The sequence below is a fragment of the Dromaius novaehollandiae genome, chromosome 25 (assembly GCF_036370855.1).
Source record: "Dromaius novaehollandiae isolate bDroNov1 chromosome 25, bDroNov1.hap1, whole genome shotgun sequence".
NCBI classification, from domain to species: Eukaryota; Metazoa; Chordata; class Aves; order Casuariiformes; family Dromaiidae; genus Dromaius; species Dromaius novaehollandiae.
In genome coordinates, this window is record NC_088122.1 from 3405123 (window position 1) to 3420591 (window position 15469).

A 15469-nucleotide genomic window follows, 5' to 3' on the forward strand; every position below is an offset into this window, starting at 1 on the left:
GGCCCCGCGGCACCCTGGGGCGATGCACGGCCCTTTTGCGGGTTCTGGTGGCCCAACTGGGGGGGGCTTTGGGCCATCGCTGCCCCCAGATGCCGCTTGCAAGGAGCAGGGCTGCAGCAGCCCAGGGCGATGGCGGGGACGCGGGAGGCTTTGTATCCTCGAGCTGGCCCCGGGGGCAGCCACCCATCCCCATGCCCCCCCCCCGTCCGTCTTCCCCAGGTGCCCGTGTGCAGGGGGGGACCGGGATTGTGCCGGCACCTCCCAAGCCGCAGGCTGCACCCTCGGCCCCGCGTCGGGCAGCGGCACCCGGCCCAGCGACTCCCTTTGCCTCCTGCTTACCCGGGAATTGGGCAAGAGGCGCGCGGGGTTTGTTTGGGTTTTATTTGGGTTTTGTTTACGGAAGGTTGGAGCATGAAATCAGCCCTGGAAGAGAAAACACCGGCTCCCCAGGGCCGAGTTACAGCAACACCAGCCTCGAAGCAGCACTGGGGCAAACTGCCTCCCCCCCCCCCGGCGGGTGCTGCGGCCGCCGGCGAGCGAGCGGCTCGCGGCACAAACAGGACTCAAGGACGCAGCGGCTGTTTGAGCTGGGAACATCTTTATTTTACATATACAAAAGCTTCAGCTCCTTGCAAAAGAGCAGAAAGACAGACAGACAGACACGATGCTGCCCAGAATGAGGCAGGATGCCGCCCCGGTGAATCCCCCGGCTGAAGCAGGAGCGAATACACAGTTTTCGCTTTATTTGTCCCCAAAGCTGGTGCCCAGCCCTGCTGCCTCCATGGGAGCAGAGGGACAGGGTCCAGCAGCTCCGCCAGCTGCCTCCGGCCGGAGAGGACACCCCGATGGGGGAGAGGGCTCAGACCAGGGGGAAGGGGGAGCCCCGACTGGTGCGAAAAGCCCCCCCACTTCCCCGGCGGGGACCAGCACAGCTGCCCCCAGCGCACACCCAGGCCTGCAGCCCCCCTGCACTACGGCAGGTACCGGTGGGACAGGGACACCCACGGGTGCCTGGTCCCCGCAGGGGGGTGGGCCAGGACCCAAGGGAAGGGGAGCCCATGGGGGCTTTTTCCAGTCACGGCCCCAGGCAGGGGACAGAGGGCTGCTCCTGCCCTCCCCTAGTCACAGCCAGCGATGCCTCAAGAAATAGACAATCAGGATCTTTTTTTTCATTAAAAAACCCTTTATATTCATTTCATGTCGGTTGAAATCACAAGAAATTAGGTGGGGAAAAAAAAAACAAACGAGGGGACAAATACAGACAAACAGCACAGTCTCCCCCCGAGTTCGGTGCTTTCACAGGGTCGGGGGCACGGGACAAGACCTAGGACATCAGCTACTGTGTGACTTAGTGAAGTAACTCAAACACGGGGCAAGGCAGAGGCCGGTCTCCCTCGGCGGCGGGCAGCGCGGCCCCCTCGGCATCCTCCTCCAGGCGGGACCCGCAGCCTCAGCTCTCCTCCGCATCATCCACAGACTCTGACTCCCCGCGAGCTCGCTCCCGCTCCGGCCCGGCCCGCTCGGCGTTGGGATAGTCCTGCACGCTGCTGCGGAGAGCACGGAGACGTCGGCGAGAGCCTCTCCCCTCCCGGCCTCTCCCCGGGGCTGCTGCCTGCCTCCCCCTGCCCCTGGCATTGCCTCTCCCAAGGCCCGGGCCCCTTCCCCAGCCAGGAACAGCCCTGCAGACCCCCCAAACTCCCCCAAAAGTGGCCGTGCACAGCTACCCAGAGGGCTGAGGGTGGAAGCGTGTCAGATCGGAAGGGGCCAGGTGCTCCCAAGACCCCCCCACGCTGCACGGCCCAGCGGCCGCAGCCGGAGTCCCACTCTGCCCCTCGCTCGCTCACTTGTTGTGGGCCTCTTCGGCGGATGCCTCCGGCTCTCCAGCGCCCGGCCCCTGGCTTTTGTCTCGCTCCTTCTCCTCTGCCCCCTCTGCTTTTTGGGACAAGGACTCACCGTTCACGGGGCCTGACAAGTCTAAAGGGAAGAGAGAGGTTTAGGTGCCTGAGCCCCCACGGCAGATCTCATCCACCCCAGCCGTGGGCGACACAAGGACTCGTGGCCAGAGCCATGGCTCACGCGGGGGGAACGTGGCCGAGCCCCCAGCTCCCCAGTGCGGCCCAGCCACAGCAGCGAGGAGGAGGAGGAGAAGGAGGGCCCCAGACATGCAATTCCCCAAGCCCGGAGGCAGCCGTCAGAGTGGATTTTCCCCACCAGCTCCTCCAGGAACGCACTGTCTCTCGCAGCACCACGAGGACGTCCCCAGCCAGGCACCCCGCTGGGCACCCGGCCACGTAACGCTGGAAGATCCCAGTCATCGGCTGCCTGCGCAAGAGCCTGAGCAGGCATCCAAGGGCGTCTCCAAATTCCTCCATCTCCCCGGTGCCCTGGACAAGCGCGCAAGCTGGCAGCGTGGAGCTATCCTCGCCCAAAAGCCGGCCCAGAGGCACAGGCAGGCAGGGTGTGGGCGCTGAGGTTTACCCTCTGCTCTCACTGCCACGAGTGTTTGACATTCAGCCCACAAATCCCCAGGCGAACGCGCAGTCCCTGGGTTTAGACATGCTCCGCTGGGGAAGCTGGGATTAAACTGCCTCTTTTCTAGGCCGCTCTGCAGCCCCTGCCCTCTCCCACAAGCTGCAGCAGAAAACCAGGAGGCACTGGCAGACCGGGATTCCCGCGATTCCCGCTGCCTGCAGCACCCAGTGGTTGAGGGACAAGAGATGCCACGTGCGGCTGCCGATTCCCTCCACCGCTGAGGCCCAGAGCTGTCCCTGTTTACACCCCTGGCTGAATGAAGGCCCTGGGCCCCAGCAGGAGCTGCCATGCCCGAGGAAAGGCCCGGGGCTCGCTACACGTCCAGACAGGCCAGGGAACCGCCCTAAGACGTGCAGGGAGCGTTACCAGCATTTGTCTCCTCTTCACCCTTCTCATTCCGTGTCTCTCCACCCGACAACTTCTCCTGGCCCTTCTCTGCATCCCCCTTGTCCTTCTCCGGCCCAGCTTTGTTGGCTTTCTGGATCGCTTCCATCTTTGGTCCCAGGACACGTGACTTCAAGCGGGTGTAGACTTCGGCAGCTTTCTCCATCACGTCCTTGTTAGCTTTATAGCGACGGATCTGTGACAGAAAGGGGGAGGAGGGACACACCTTGGAGCCAAGCCAGCCCAAAAAGGCTCGCTCCCTGCCTTGGGGGTTCAGCCCTCCACCGTACCTTCTTCAGAGTAGCCACCACATCAGTGTGCTTCTGGAGGATGTGAGAGGTGACCTGGAGTGAGCCCAGCTCCTCCAGCGCATTCAGACACCGCTTGATGTCCTGCAAGGATGGCACCAAGATCAGAACTGCCTGGAAGTCCTTCCGCGGGTTATGTCTGGCCATGCATGGACAGCAGGAGGAATAAAGCATCCCCAGACACTCACCGGGTTGTCCACCTTCAGGGCAAACTTGATCTCACTGTGAAGCTTCTGAAGTTTCTCTTCAACTGTGGGCTCTGGAACAGCAAGAGAGAGGCAAGGCATCAGGTCACCGGCCTCTGGTGGAGAACACGCGACTGCCCAGAGCCCGAGACCTCTCCCCCAGCAGAGGTTTGGTCCTATCCCATGTCTCCAAAGCCAGGAGGCCCCAGGAGTCTCTCCAAGGCAGATGACTGGGGCCTGCAGAGATCTGGAGGGAAGCTCACTGTCTCTGCACTGTAAACACTTTCCAACACCATGCCGGGACCACAGCAGCACTGGGCAGGGCCCCAGCACAACCAGAAGACGCTCCCCTTCCGAGATGGGGGAACCAGTCCTGGATCCCTTCTCTATTATCCCCTCCCCAACTATCTCCTTCTATCTCAAGAGCAACTGCTCTCTCACCCTTTTTCTTCTCCATCCTCCTTTCTGGGATCAGGTCAGACTTCTTCCGGCCTCGTTCCACTTTCAAAGGTCTACAGGAGGAAAAGGAAAGAAGAAGGATCGCTCAGAGAACGCCTGCAGGCTTGAAACCACTGCCCTGCCCGACAGGGCATGAGATAGCCACGCTCCATCCATGCTTTCACACACTTCTCCCAGCTCGCAGACAGGAGCCCTGAGACAGCAGCTCCCCCATGCCCCAGCATCCTGGGACTGCAGAAAGGCAGAGCCCAAAGCAACAGTGTCCTGAGATCCCCCCAGGATCCTCCCCTGCAACATCGGAGACCAAAAATAGGAGAGAAGCTCAGACTGGGGCCCCTCAAACACCTCCTCCAGCCCCTTCAGCTCTGGGAGAAGGAAGGGGAGAAGACAGCCCCAACCCTACGTGGTACTGCTGTTGCGGAGAGCTCCAGAAGGGACCCCCATCCCCACCCCAGGGTCTCTGCCAGGATGGACTGGGCACTGGCAAAGGAACGGCCCTGTCCCCGGAGGAAGAAAGCACCAAGCACAGGGAAGGGAGATGCTGACTTGTTCCGCGGTTTCTCCTCTGCTCGGCCTCTTTTCTCCTTCTGATTCGGTTTCCTTGACAACTCTGAGGGCTGCTTCTTTGCCGGTTTCTTTACCTTCGAGGAGAGAACAATGCAGGCGAGAGCGGCTTGCGGCAGAGCCCTCCCCGCTGCGGGGAGACGGTGCCGTGGCCCACTGCAGTCCTCCTGGCCCTGCCCGGGTGCAATCCAGCAACGTGAGCGGCCAGCAGCTCTTCCCTCACTGTCTCGAGGCACTGGTGATCGGTGCCACTGGTTTGCATGCAGGGCCATCCCCAGCACCAGAAAGGACCCTGGGTACACCACGGCCACGTGCTACTCCACAAGTAAGCCTCCTTGTCCCCAAACTGGCCCACCCAGCCTCAGGGTACCTGACTGCCTGCGTGGGCAGACCCGTGCCTCCTTCCAGATCTCAGGTCTTTGTGCTGCTTCCTTGCCCTCGCTCCACATGGAGAAACTGTCACCAGGCTAAAAGGGAGACCGTGCCTCTGACCCCCAGGCAGCATGGTTAGGAGCCCTCGGCAACCTTTCTCTGAGCTTCAGCTGAGTCCTGCTAACCCTTCCCTAAGCCCTGGGGCTGATGGCAGAGCAACCACTACGACTGTCATGAGCACCACAGAGATGCCAGGCCTGCAGCTGGATCCTGGGCTGGGGAACAGCTTCTTTTTACAAGGTGTGGAGCTGCCCGGGGACGCAACCCTTCCCAGTGCTCTCCGGGCAACTCCACAGTGACAGAGGACCAAGACAGCAGGTCACTGCCAGTCCTGAAGGTCCCTGCTGACCTGACAGGAAGGGGATGGGCTGTGTGTGTCTGCCCCCAGCTCCCCGCAGATCTGCACTCACCTCTTTCTCAAGCTCTAGTTCGGAGTCTGAGGAGGAGGGGGCCTTGGTCCGGCCTTTCCGGCCCTTCTTGGCCACCTCATCATCCGCGCTGCTGTCACTGTCTGAGTGCATCTCCTCGCTCTTCTCTGCTTTCTCCTTCCTCTTCTCTTTCTCCTCCTTCTCCTGCTCCCGGAGCCGACGGATCTCTTCCTCCTGTTCCCTCTTCCTCTTCTCCTCCAGCTCCCGCCGCCGCTCTTCGTCCCGCCTCTTCCACTCACTGATGCGGTCCACATCGCTGTCACTGTCACTGCAAAGGACAGAGCATGCTGGGACCCCTCGTGCAAGAGGGGACACCAGCGACCCCCCAGCCCAGCCCTGGTGGTGACAGTGTCCCAGTCTTGCTGTGGCCAATCTCACCTGTCGCTGCTGGAGCTGGTCGGGACACGCTCAGGCTTCGGTTTCCTGCCGCGGGGCTTTGGAGGGGGTTTCTCAGCTGCAAGGCAACAGACAGATGTTCAGCAGGAGCCCAGGTCATCGCTCTGTTAAAACAGCTCTGACCAGGGGAACCAACAGCCATTCAGATATGGGCTGGAAAACGTCCACAGTAAAAGGGCCCCCCGCAGTGCCTGGCAGGCCCCCCCAGCCTCGCATGCTTTCCAGTCTCCTGAGGAAGCCAGCAGTGGCCCAGCTGTGGAAGATGAGGTCTCCTTGGCGTTACCTGGCTTCCTGCCCCGCGGAGCTTTCTTCACAGACACATCCGAATCTGAATCAGAGTTGGAGTCTGACTTGGTCATGTCCACAGTTGCATTTCCCATCTCCGAGTCCGAGTCCACTTTGGAGTCTGAGTCAGTGCCAGACTCTACTTTCTGCAAGCACAGAGGGGGATTGGAGGGGGGTGGAGGTGGCCAGCAGTATGCCCCAAAACACAGGAGCAAAGGACCCGGCCGGGTGACTGAGACACAAGCGAGGCCCCTTCTACCATCGAACCTACAAACGGCCTGTGGCAGAGCTCTCCCATCCTCCCTGTCCCCGCTCCAGGCAGCGCAGAGCTCAGCCTCCTCTCCCGCTTCTCCCACACAGCGCTGCAGAGCAGGTCTGGGTTGGGTGTATCAAGTCCCCCCCCCTCTAGACCAGGCCATGCCGGACCGGCAAAAGCCACATCCCTCAGCTACAGGCTCACTTGCCGCTCAGGGGAGAGCGGCAGAGGGTGAAGCAGCAATGCGCAAAGCCAGCCACTCCAGGAGTCTTTTACCTTCTTCTTCCTCCCTCCTGCAGGCATCCTCCGGGGAGCCCTGGCCACTGGCTTCTTCTCGGGAGTGAAGTCCTGGAGGAAAACGCAGATATTAAGAAATGGGGAACAGTCTCATGGTGGCTTAGGAAGCCAGCTGGTTTTCCCCATGCCCTGACTCAGTGCCATTGCCCCCGCAGACGGCAATGCTCTTCCTACGGCCCCTTCGGCACCATCTCACCAGCCTCCACACAAGCACATCCCCAAACCTGCTCACCTGGTCGCTGTTTTTCTCCGACTCAGAAGACGTTTCTGAGTTCTCTTCTTCTGTCAGGGAGGGGCTGCCCTGATCCAGGTCACTGGAAGATTTCCGAGGCCGTTTCGCCACCGGCATCTGATAGCCAAGAATTGATGATGTGAGAGAAGCCCACCCCCTCTCCACCCACAACGGAAAGCAAGCACTTCCTAGCAAGGGGCTTTGCCCACCTCTCCCTCATCAGCCCTGCAAGAGCAGCCAGGTGTGCTCAGAAGAAACATGCAGCTCTGGCCTCACTCCTAACTGCAAGCTGCATCAGGACCTGGTTGCCCCAGCATCACATGGACGAAGTGAGACGGCTGTGAGACTCCCAAACACACACTGAACCCAGTCTCCCACTGGAGCATGCAGAGGGAGCTGACTTCTTCAGCTCCTGCCACGATAGGTTTGATAGGCCGTGTTTCACTTTGGAGGGAGTTGCAGCTCAGTGGTGGGACCAACAACCATCTCACAGCGTCCTCCTGATCAGGACACCCTCCCGTCCCCCACCACTTGGAAGCACCTCAACCCTTGCTCACTTTCATAGCCAACGACTTTCGCTTGAGTCCACTGTGGTCACTGCCTCGGTCCGAGTCCTCATCGCTTTCCATTTTCTCTGTGGCGGCTGCAGCCATGGCAGCATCTTCTTCATCATCACCTGCATCGCTTCCCCCCATCGGGTCGTTCTCAGGAACGTCGCTGTCAGAGGAGCTCGCAGGCTAAAGACAGCAGAGACAAGAACTGTGTCATTGCCCCAGCAGGCCTGTGACACACCAGGATGGAGAAGAGAGGGGGCACAAAAGGGGGAGGAGCGATGGACAGCAGCACTGAGCGGAGAGGTGTGCACACAGAGAGGACCACGGGGCAGCATCCCCTCCTGGCAAGGCCCTGCTGACAGGAGCCCGAACCCTTCAGCGTGGCTCGGGGCGGAGGGACAATGTTACGCAGCCCTTTAACGAGGACGCTCAGCCGACCCCCTTCTAATTCCCCTGCACCCTCTACCCGAGGCCCCTTACACACCGCCCCTCCGAGACCACGAGCACCACCTTCCCTCCGGATCCCCCAGCTCAGCCTCCACCTACTGCTGCCTCACTCCCCTCTCCCCCAGCACCCCTGCACCCTGCAAAGCCTGGGCCCACGTAAGACCCTCGGAGAAGCCTAGACTTGACGGCCCCTGTGGGTGAGCAGATCCCAGCCTTCCCCTGCCCTAGAGGTGCCAGAAAAGCTGGGCTTGGTGGCTCAGCTCAGCCTCTCCTCCAGCAGCAGCAAGCGGCTGGCTGCCAGCCCTCATCTCAGGTCAGGCCTCTTCCTTCTCACTGGCTTCACCCCGCTGCACCTCGTACACCTTCCCCCTGGAAGGCCCCACAGGAGGAGTCTAGCGTGGCAGCCGCCGCTCTCGCCCAGCTGGGATCTCTTTTGTCCCATTCCCTCGCTCTTGCGGCCCCATGGAGGAAAGGTGTCCTGGCTTTTCATCAGCCCATCATGGAGTTCCTCATGCAAGCACATCACACCAAGGTGAAGGTGACTGAGCTCCCATCTTCTGGACTGTTTCATTCTCTTCGTGCCTGGCAGGACTGGCATTCCCTAGTGCCGGGATTCTTCCAGCACTGAAGCCTTCCTGCTGGAAAGGCCTCTTCGTCTTTGACTTTTCCTGGCATCTTTCTTCATTTTGGTCTCAAAAGCAAAAAAAGCCTCTACTTCAGTCTCTTCTTCTGCTTTTCCAGCTGTTTCAATCACAAGATGGCAGTTGGCGTTAGTGAACCTCCAGCCTTGCTGGGACCTTTGGTGTTGCCTCAATCACAGGGCCTCTCCGTCACAGCAGGCCCTTCGGGAAGGGGCCTCCTAACCCTGCTGGGAGGTCAGGGTGGTGCGGAGTGGTCTCTGGGCAAAGCGGGTGCTGCCTCCCTCGCCGTCACCAACCTCCCACCCACCTCCGTGTACAAGCTGAAGCTGCTCTCCAGCTTTTCCAGCGCCTCCACGGTCTCACCTCACCCTACATCTGTGATCTTGGGTCAACCATCTCCCACCGCTACTCGCTCCAAACCACATCCTCTCTCCTGCTCTGGCAGCAGCACAGCTGGGAGCGGCTCAGTCCCTACACACCTGAGCCTGCCTACCTCAAGGCCATCTTGTCTTTGTAGCTCACCTTAAAAACCTTCCTCTGTCTCTTCAGACCAACTGCCTATGAAGCTGCTTTGGACGCCTTCTTTGAAGATCACTATACAATAAATTGTATCACACAATTATTGTTACAAAGTGTCCCTCGTACACACAAACAATTGTCAGCAAACAGCTGTCTCCTGGCCTGCTCCAAAGCCCACTGAAGGAGCAGTCAGTGGCTTTTGGCCCAGGACTTCAGAAATGGATGAAGAGAGGGACTGCCCAACAGTCTACGCACAGGGCTGCGAGCTGGGGACTAGCAAGTCTCAGTTCTTGCTCCGACCAAGAAATCCTCCGTGGCTTTGGGCAAGCCACACAAAGCACATCCCCGGTTCCATCTCCAAGATGGGGCAAAGGTGCCTACCTCTCGGAGGATGAGGAGGGCTGACTCTTTCGCAGAGAGGGGGAGGGCAGGAAAGGGAAGCAATTTCAACCCTGAGAAAGCTGGTCTGTGACACAGAAGCGCGTAGACACCATAGCAATGAGAAGCAGAAAAAGGAGGAGAGTGACTCGGAGGAGAGGAGAGATGGAGGCGCTCGGCAGCCCACGTCCTCGCTGACCCCCCGCCGCGCAAGGCCCGCACTCACCGGAGGGGCACTGTAACTGGCATGAGGGTTGTTCTGGATTTCCCATAATCCCTCGTTGAAGCCTTTTCTCTTGTTTGGTTTCCCATATTTGTCCTTATACTTTTCATAGGGGAACAGGTCTTTGGGGCCCAAGAAGGCGCTGGAGAGAAACAAAGCAGAGGTGAGCCCAGAGCAGAGGCAAGCGGGGCAAAGCCCGGAGAGAGGAGCGAGGCAGCGCTTACGTCTCATGAGTGCCGAAGAAGAAGATGGGGTACTTGTTCGGCGGGGGTTTCACGGCGCCGTCCGCGATGTCATCGATCTGAAAGGAAACCCAAAGCAGGAGGTGGTCAGAGAGAGCCGCTTGAGCATGTCCTCTGCAAGGCGCGTTAGCCCCGGCTAGCAGCGTCGGACTCGGGCGCGCACACACGCTCGGAGGCAAGCATGGCAAGAAAGCACCCCGACAGGGAACTTGCTACGCGCAGAGTCCCGGTGCAGCGCCCGTCAGTCTGCTTCCACGTGGTCTAGGCTGGGGGCACGGCTGCAGGCAGGAGCCTCGGGGTGCGCGGGGGCTGCCCCGCGTGCCGGGGAAGTCTTCGGAGAGGAGCCTTCCCCCAAGGAGCAAGCGAGCTAAAGCAGGAGAGGCTGCAGACGCCGGCACCACGAGCGCCCTCCTGGAACGACCGGGTCCTCCCGGAGCCAGGCACCCGGCACCAGGCAAGCCGCGACAGCGCGGGGCGGCGGGGACGGTATCCTAGATCTCGCGGTGCGGTGCAGCCAAGCATCGTCGTCTCCAGCACCCAGAGCCTCCCCGACACCTGCCGGCCCCAATCCCCCAGGGTTTCACCTGCCATCTCCTGCCATCAGGCACCTCCAGGTGCACGAACCTGCCTCTCCCTCAGCTGCCGACAGGTACAACCGGAGACCTCCGTCCAAACCCCGCTCTGCCTCGCGCTCCCCGTCCCCCCAGGCCCTCCTTGTTAGTCCACAGCACTTCTACGCACCGTCCCCACTCTGGCTGCTCCTTCCAGGACTCCTCCAGGCACTACAACACTGTCACCCCGTCTAACAACCCGCAACGAGGAGCAGTCAACCCCCAGCGTGCCGTCCATCGCCCCTTGCCCCGTCCGTGTCCCACCAGCTGCGGCTGGTGCCCTCCGATCCAGCCCGTTGCCAGCGCTCGGTCGCAGCCCCAGCACATGTCACACCTAAACAGGAGCCCCAGCGTCCCACCACCGCGTCCAGCCTCCCAACCGCTGCCCCATCCCCGCTGGAGCACGACGCCCCAGGCCCCGGAGCTCTCCCATCCCTCCGGGGCCTCCTCCGCTCTCCCCGGTGTGGGACAGCACTGAGCCGGGGTGACCTCCAGGGAGGGAGGCGGAAGGGGGAACTGGGGTCTTGGTGGGGCAGGGCCTTGCCAGGAGGGCGGGAGGATGAGGATGGAGGGTGAGGGCTCCCGGCGGGACTTCTCCAAGGTGCTGGGTCTGGGGACCAGGGTGGTCCGCGAGGGACGCCCGCGAGGGGCCCCGTCCCCAGGGGTGCAGCCCTGGGAGGGGGATGCAGGGAGGACAGAGGTCTCCTGGGGTCACTGCCCGGGGTCTACGGGGACAGGGGGGAGAGGACCCCCCCCCCGGGGGGCTCTGCAGAGAGGGAGGCAATGCTGGGGGTCGATGACGACGGAGGTCTCCCTGGGGCCGAGCAGGGCACATCGCAGGTCCCCAGGCCACGGGTGCCGGGGGGTGAGGCAGGGCCGGGCCCCCACGGGCTGACCCCAAGGGGGGTCGGGGTCTCCCCAGGGCGCAGGGTGCTGGGCAGGCTGGGGAGGGGGCACCGGGGCCTCCCGTGCAGGGCTGCGAGACCCCCTGCCGTTGAGGGACTCCCCTCCCCCCCTCTCCGTATGGGACACCCCACCCCTCCGGGGCAGGTCCCAGAACGGGTGCCAGCAGGGGCCCCTCACCCTGCCTCGGGGCGGGTCCTGGTACAGGACCCCCATCCCAGTTTGGGATTCTCCATCCCAGTACAGGTACCAGTATTGGACCCCCATCCTGGTAGGGATGCTGGTACCGGACCCCCATCCCGGTACGGGACCCCCATCCCAGCATGGGTAGTGCTGACAGACCCCCCCATCCCGGTACCAGCCCCCCATCCTGGTACCGGACCCCCATCCCAGTACAGGTGCCGGTACAGCACCTGCATCCCAGAACAGGTGCTGGTACCAGATCCCCATCCCGGTACCAGACCCGCATCCCAGAACAGGTGCCGGTACCAGACCCTCATCCCAGTACAGGTGCTGGCACCAGATCCCCATCCCGGTCCCGGACCTGCATCCCAAAACAGGTGCCGGTACCAGATCCCCCCCCGGTACCAGACCCCCATCCCGGTACAGGTGCTGGTACCAGATCCCCATCCCGGTACCAGACTCCTGTCCCAGTACTGGACCCCGTCCCGGTACGGGTGCCGGTACCGGCCCCCATCCCGGTGCCAGACCCCCATCCCGGTTCGGGATTCCCCATCCCAGCACGGGGGCTGGTACCGGACCCCCATCCCGGTACAGGTGCCGATACGGGACCTCCCACTCCAGTACCGGGCCCCCGTCCCGGTACGGGTGCCGGCAGGGGACCGCCGTCGCGGTTCGCGGCTCCCCATCCCGGTACGGGTGCCGGCAGGGGACCGCCGTCGCGGTTCGCGGCTCCCCGTCCCGGTACGGGCGCCGGTACGGGAGCTCCCCCCGCTCCCGGTGCGGACCCGCGGGCTCACCCGGGCCGGCCAGTGCGGGTACCCCTTCATCTTGGCGAAGACCAGGTCTCCGGGCTTGAAGCTGTGCGGCATGGCGGCCGCGGGCGGGGCGGGGCGGCGGCGGCAGAGGCCCAGGCCGCGGGCAGCACCGGGCAACCGGGGGGGGGGGGCGGAGAGCAGCCCTCGGCCCGCAGGATGTCCCGCCCCCGCCCCGCAGCGCCCGCCTCGCGTTGGCTCGGCGCGACGTCGCTCAGCCGCCCCGGCCAATGGGAGCGAGGCGAGGGGACGGCGGGATAACGGGATTGGGCGGCGCCGTGAGCGGGGCCGAGGAGGGGGCGCCGAGGGGTGTGGCCGGGAGGGGGCGGGGGCGCGGGGGAGGGGGCCGCGGCCCGGCCGGGGCTATAGGGGCCATGGGGTGCGCGATGGGGCCCGGGGCTATAGGGTGCGCGATGGGGGCGTGGGATGGGGGGCGTGGGGCCGGGGCTGTGGGGCGCGCAATGGGGCCCAGGGCTGTGGGGCTGGGCTATGGGGCTGGGGCTATGGGGAGTGGGATGGCAGCTGGGGGTGTGGGGCTGGGGCAGGGCTATAGGGTGCGGGATGGGGTGCAGGTAAGGTGCTGGGGCTATAGGGGAGCCGCAGCCTTGGCATGTGGGGCTGGGGCTATAGGGTGGGGGCCAAGAACTGGAGCCAGGCTATGGGGTGTGGGGCAGGGGCTGGGGCTATGGGGAGCCACGGCCTTGGGGTGTGGGGCTGGGGCTATAGGGTGGGGGCCAGGGGCTGGGCTATGGGGCAGGGCTGGGGAGTGTGGCAGGGCCTGAGGCTGCAGGGCGCAGTCCAGGGAAGGGGCTCGGGGCTGGGGGGCTGCAGCTGTGGGGCGCAGGGAAGGGGCTCGGGGCTGTGGGGCTGCAGCTGTGGGGCGCAGGCCAGGGGCCGGGTCAGAGGCCAGGGCCCCGGGCGAGGGGAAGGGGGTGACAGGCCGGGGGGCGGGGAGGAGGCACAGGGCTGTGGCGGGGGGCACGGGAGGGGGTCACGGCCTCGCCGCAGGGAGCGCGGGGCAGCGAGCTCCCACGCCGGGCAGCAGCGCAGCCGCAACGCTTTCACCGCCGGCGTGGGAAAGAGCAACGCGGAGGCGCCCGTTAGGGGCAGCAATTAAACGCCGTTTCAGCGTGTGCCTGACGCGGTCTGTAATCCGGACCGAGCCGGGAGGACGGGGCTGGCCCTCCCCGCCGGAGAGGCAGAGCACAACCCGAGCAGGTTTCAGCCCAGCCCCACGCCGGGGACGCCGTCAGAGCCACGGCAAAAGCCCCGGGCCGCCAGCGCGGGGGCAAGCGTGATAAATGCCTCGCCGCGCGCCTGGAGGGAAATAACAGCTTAAAGGAATGTAAATGAAAAGCACCTCGGGGCTCGCTGCGCGGAGCGGGGCGCCCGCGGGCAGCAGCATCTGGCGAGGGCACAGAGCCAAGGCAAACGGGTGCCGTTCGCGGGGAGAAGGTCAAAGCTGCTGCTTCGGTACCTGATCTCTGGCTGCTGTTGAGAGGAAACCAGCCGTCTCACCGGCGGCGAGAGCACAGCCGTAAAAGCGTTAATGCTCTGGCAGCGACACAGGTTGGGGTTGACGGTGTGATGAGGCAGGTTGTGCTCACAGTGAGTCAGATTAAATCAAGAGTAACTCCCCAGAGGGCAACGGAGTTGTCCTGATGCGACCAGAACGGGATCTGGTTGGGGGCAGTCAGAAAGTGTCCCTTAAACAACAGAGTACGACAAACCATCGTAGCTGCCTTTATATGGGAAAGGAGCAGGAAGTGTCCAAAGGGAATTTGACCTTTTTTACATACTTTTCTTTTTTAAATCTTGAACTAAAATCCTTGAAAAAGGATTTTTACTTAAAAAAATCTTGAACTAAATCCAGCCAACCCAGAGCAAGACTGCGTGAAGAGTCTGCCTAGAAGTTTTCCCTGGTTTGGCTCAATTTTTAAAACTGATTTTAAACCAATCTGATTTTTCTGTGAAGTCATGGAAAAGCAAGCAATTCACTGCCAGCTCCAAACCTGCAAACTTGTATCAAATGGAAGTATGGGGCTAGGTGTGATTCAGCGGCATTCTGTCCCACCTGGCTGCCAGCGCCTGTGAAGAACTTTTTCTTTCCCCAAAACAAAAACCACGCTTGTAGTAGGAATTATTTGCGCAGCAATCTCCCTGGGGAGAGGTGAGCGAGAACAAACCGTGGGCTGGGCGTTCGTTGTGTCACCTACGGCATGAGTGGGATGTCCACGGCTACCTCAGCGATGAGGCGAAATTATTCTGGGCTTCGTGGAAGGAATTTGCGCAGGGAGGTGTGCTGGAGAACAGGCGGCTTCTGGGGGAACCCACGTGTCCAGGTGTTCCCCTACAGCTGCGTGTTCGCTCCTGCAAGCAGCTGCGGTGTGTGTGCAGCAGCTCTGGCTCGTACCGCCATGTGGGCTGCGCGTCGGCTCGCTGGCCAAGGGGGAGAAGAGGGTGCAGGCAGCACCCGTGACTGGTGCTGGGGGGGTGAAGTGTCGCTGTGTGGGTCCCCGGCGCCGGAGGGGGCCGCGGCTCAGGGCATTCATGCCTGAGGCTCGGTACGGGCGAGTGTGATGTGCAGCTAATTAAATGAGTCTGACACGCGGTGCATTCAATTTGTCAGGCGCGGAGAGGCTGGGAAGCGTTACAGCCTCCAGCTACGTGGTTCTGGCGCTTCCATCCAGGCTGTGGCAGCTCTCGCTTTTTGGCTCTGAAAGGCCCCGGTTTTGATCTCAGGCTGGTGGCCAAGTTGCTGTTATCAAACACGCATTTCCATAATGCTGGTTCCAAAGCTGCTGTTTGCATGAGAAAACCTAGGTTGCACAAATTATCCCCATTTGGGAAGTGCGTCTGTCTGATCCTGCTAGTTGTGTGTTTACCCCAAACTGGGGAGCAGATGGGACGGGGAGCCTCGTTCTGAACAGCGACCGTGTCCCATTTCCCAACGGGAGAGAAGGAGTTGGGTTGTGAAACGGAGCTGCTGTTCCCTACGGAAATAAACCTTACGCAACCACCTGACTGCTGCGTGCAGGGATGTGTGTCCGTCCACAAATTCTGCGCCCTCTGACCACTATCAAACACATTTAACGCAGGTTTCGAAGGGAATGAACCTCCCAGAGGTTTAATAACAAAGGTGGGGGGGAGAGGTTTGCGAATTTGTACTAACCAGTGTTTGAGGCACCCGGCTGCGTC

General features: G+C 62.2%; 1 protein-coding gene across 4 annotated transcripts; it reads right to left on the reverse strand.

The window, feature by feature from the left end:
- Positions 1-579: 579 nt before the first annotated feature.
- On the reverse strand, positions 580-12419 carry HDGFL2 (HDGF like 2). Of its 4 annotated transcripts, none has more exons than XM_064497529.1 (16): positions 12257-12419; positions 9745-9821; positions 9524-9662; positions 7316-7495; positions 6759-6875; positions 6506-6577; positions 5972-6119; positions 5671-5746; positions 5275-5560; positions 4415-4509; positions 3851-3921; positions 3413-3483; positions 3207-3308; positions 2899-3112; positions 1845-1974; positions 580-1544 (listed from the first exon to the last, which is right to left on the reverse strand). In XM_064497529.1, the coding sequence occupies exons 1-16, from the start codon at positions 12326-12328 to the stop codon at positions 1451-1453; spliced, it is 1944 nt and encodes a 647-aa protein (XP_064353599.1). In that variant the 5' UTR covers positions 12329-12419; the 3' UTR covers positions 580-1450. The 4 variants fall into 4 exon arrangements, with proteins under 4 accessions (XP_064353599.1, XP_025975312.2, XP_064353601.1 ...); XM_026119527.2 differs by having other exon boundaries at positions 580-1547; XM_064497531.1 differs by lacking the exons at positions 9524-9662; positions 9745-9821.
- Between the last annotated feature and the right edge of the window lie 3050 nt (positions 12420-15469).

Bases quoted from the DNA above. Each gene is read 5' to 3' on its own strand.
- HDGFL2 (XM_026119527.2), bottom strand. From the start codon at position 12,328: ATGCCGCACAGCTTCAAGCCCGGAGACCTGGTCTTCGCCAAGATGAAG. The intron at 7,496-9,523 runs GTGAGTGCGGGC...TGCTGTCTTTAG, and splicing joins CCAGTTACAGTGCCCCTCCG to CCTGCGAGCTCCTCTGACAG. The intron at 1,548-1,844 runs GTGAGCGAGCGA...TGCTCTCCGCAG, and splicing joins GCCGAAGAGGCCCACAACAA to CAGCGTGCAGGACTATCCCA.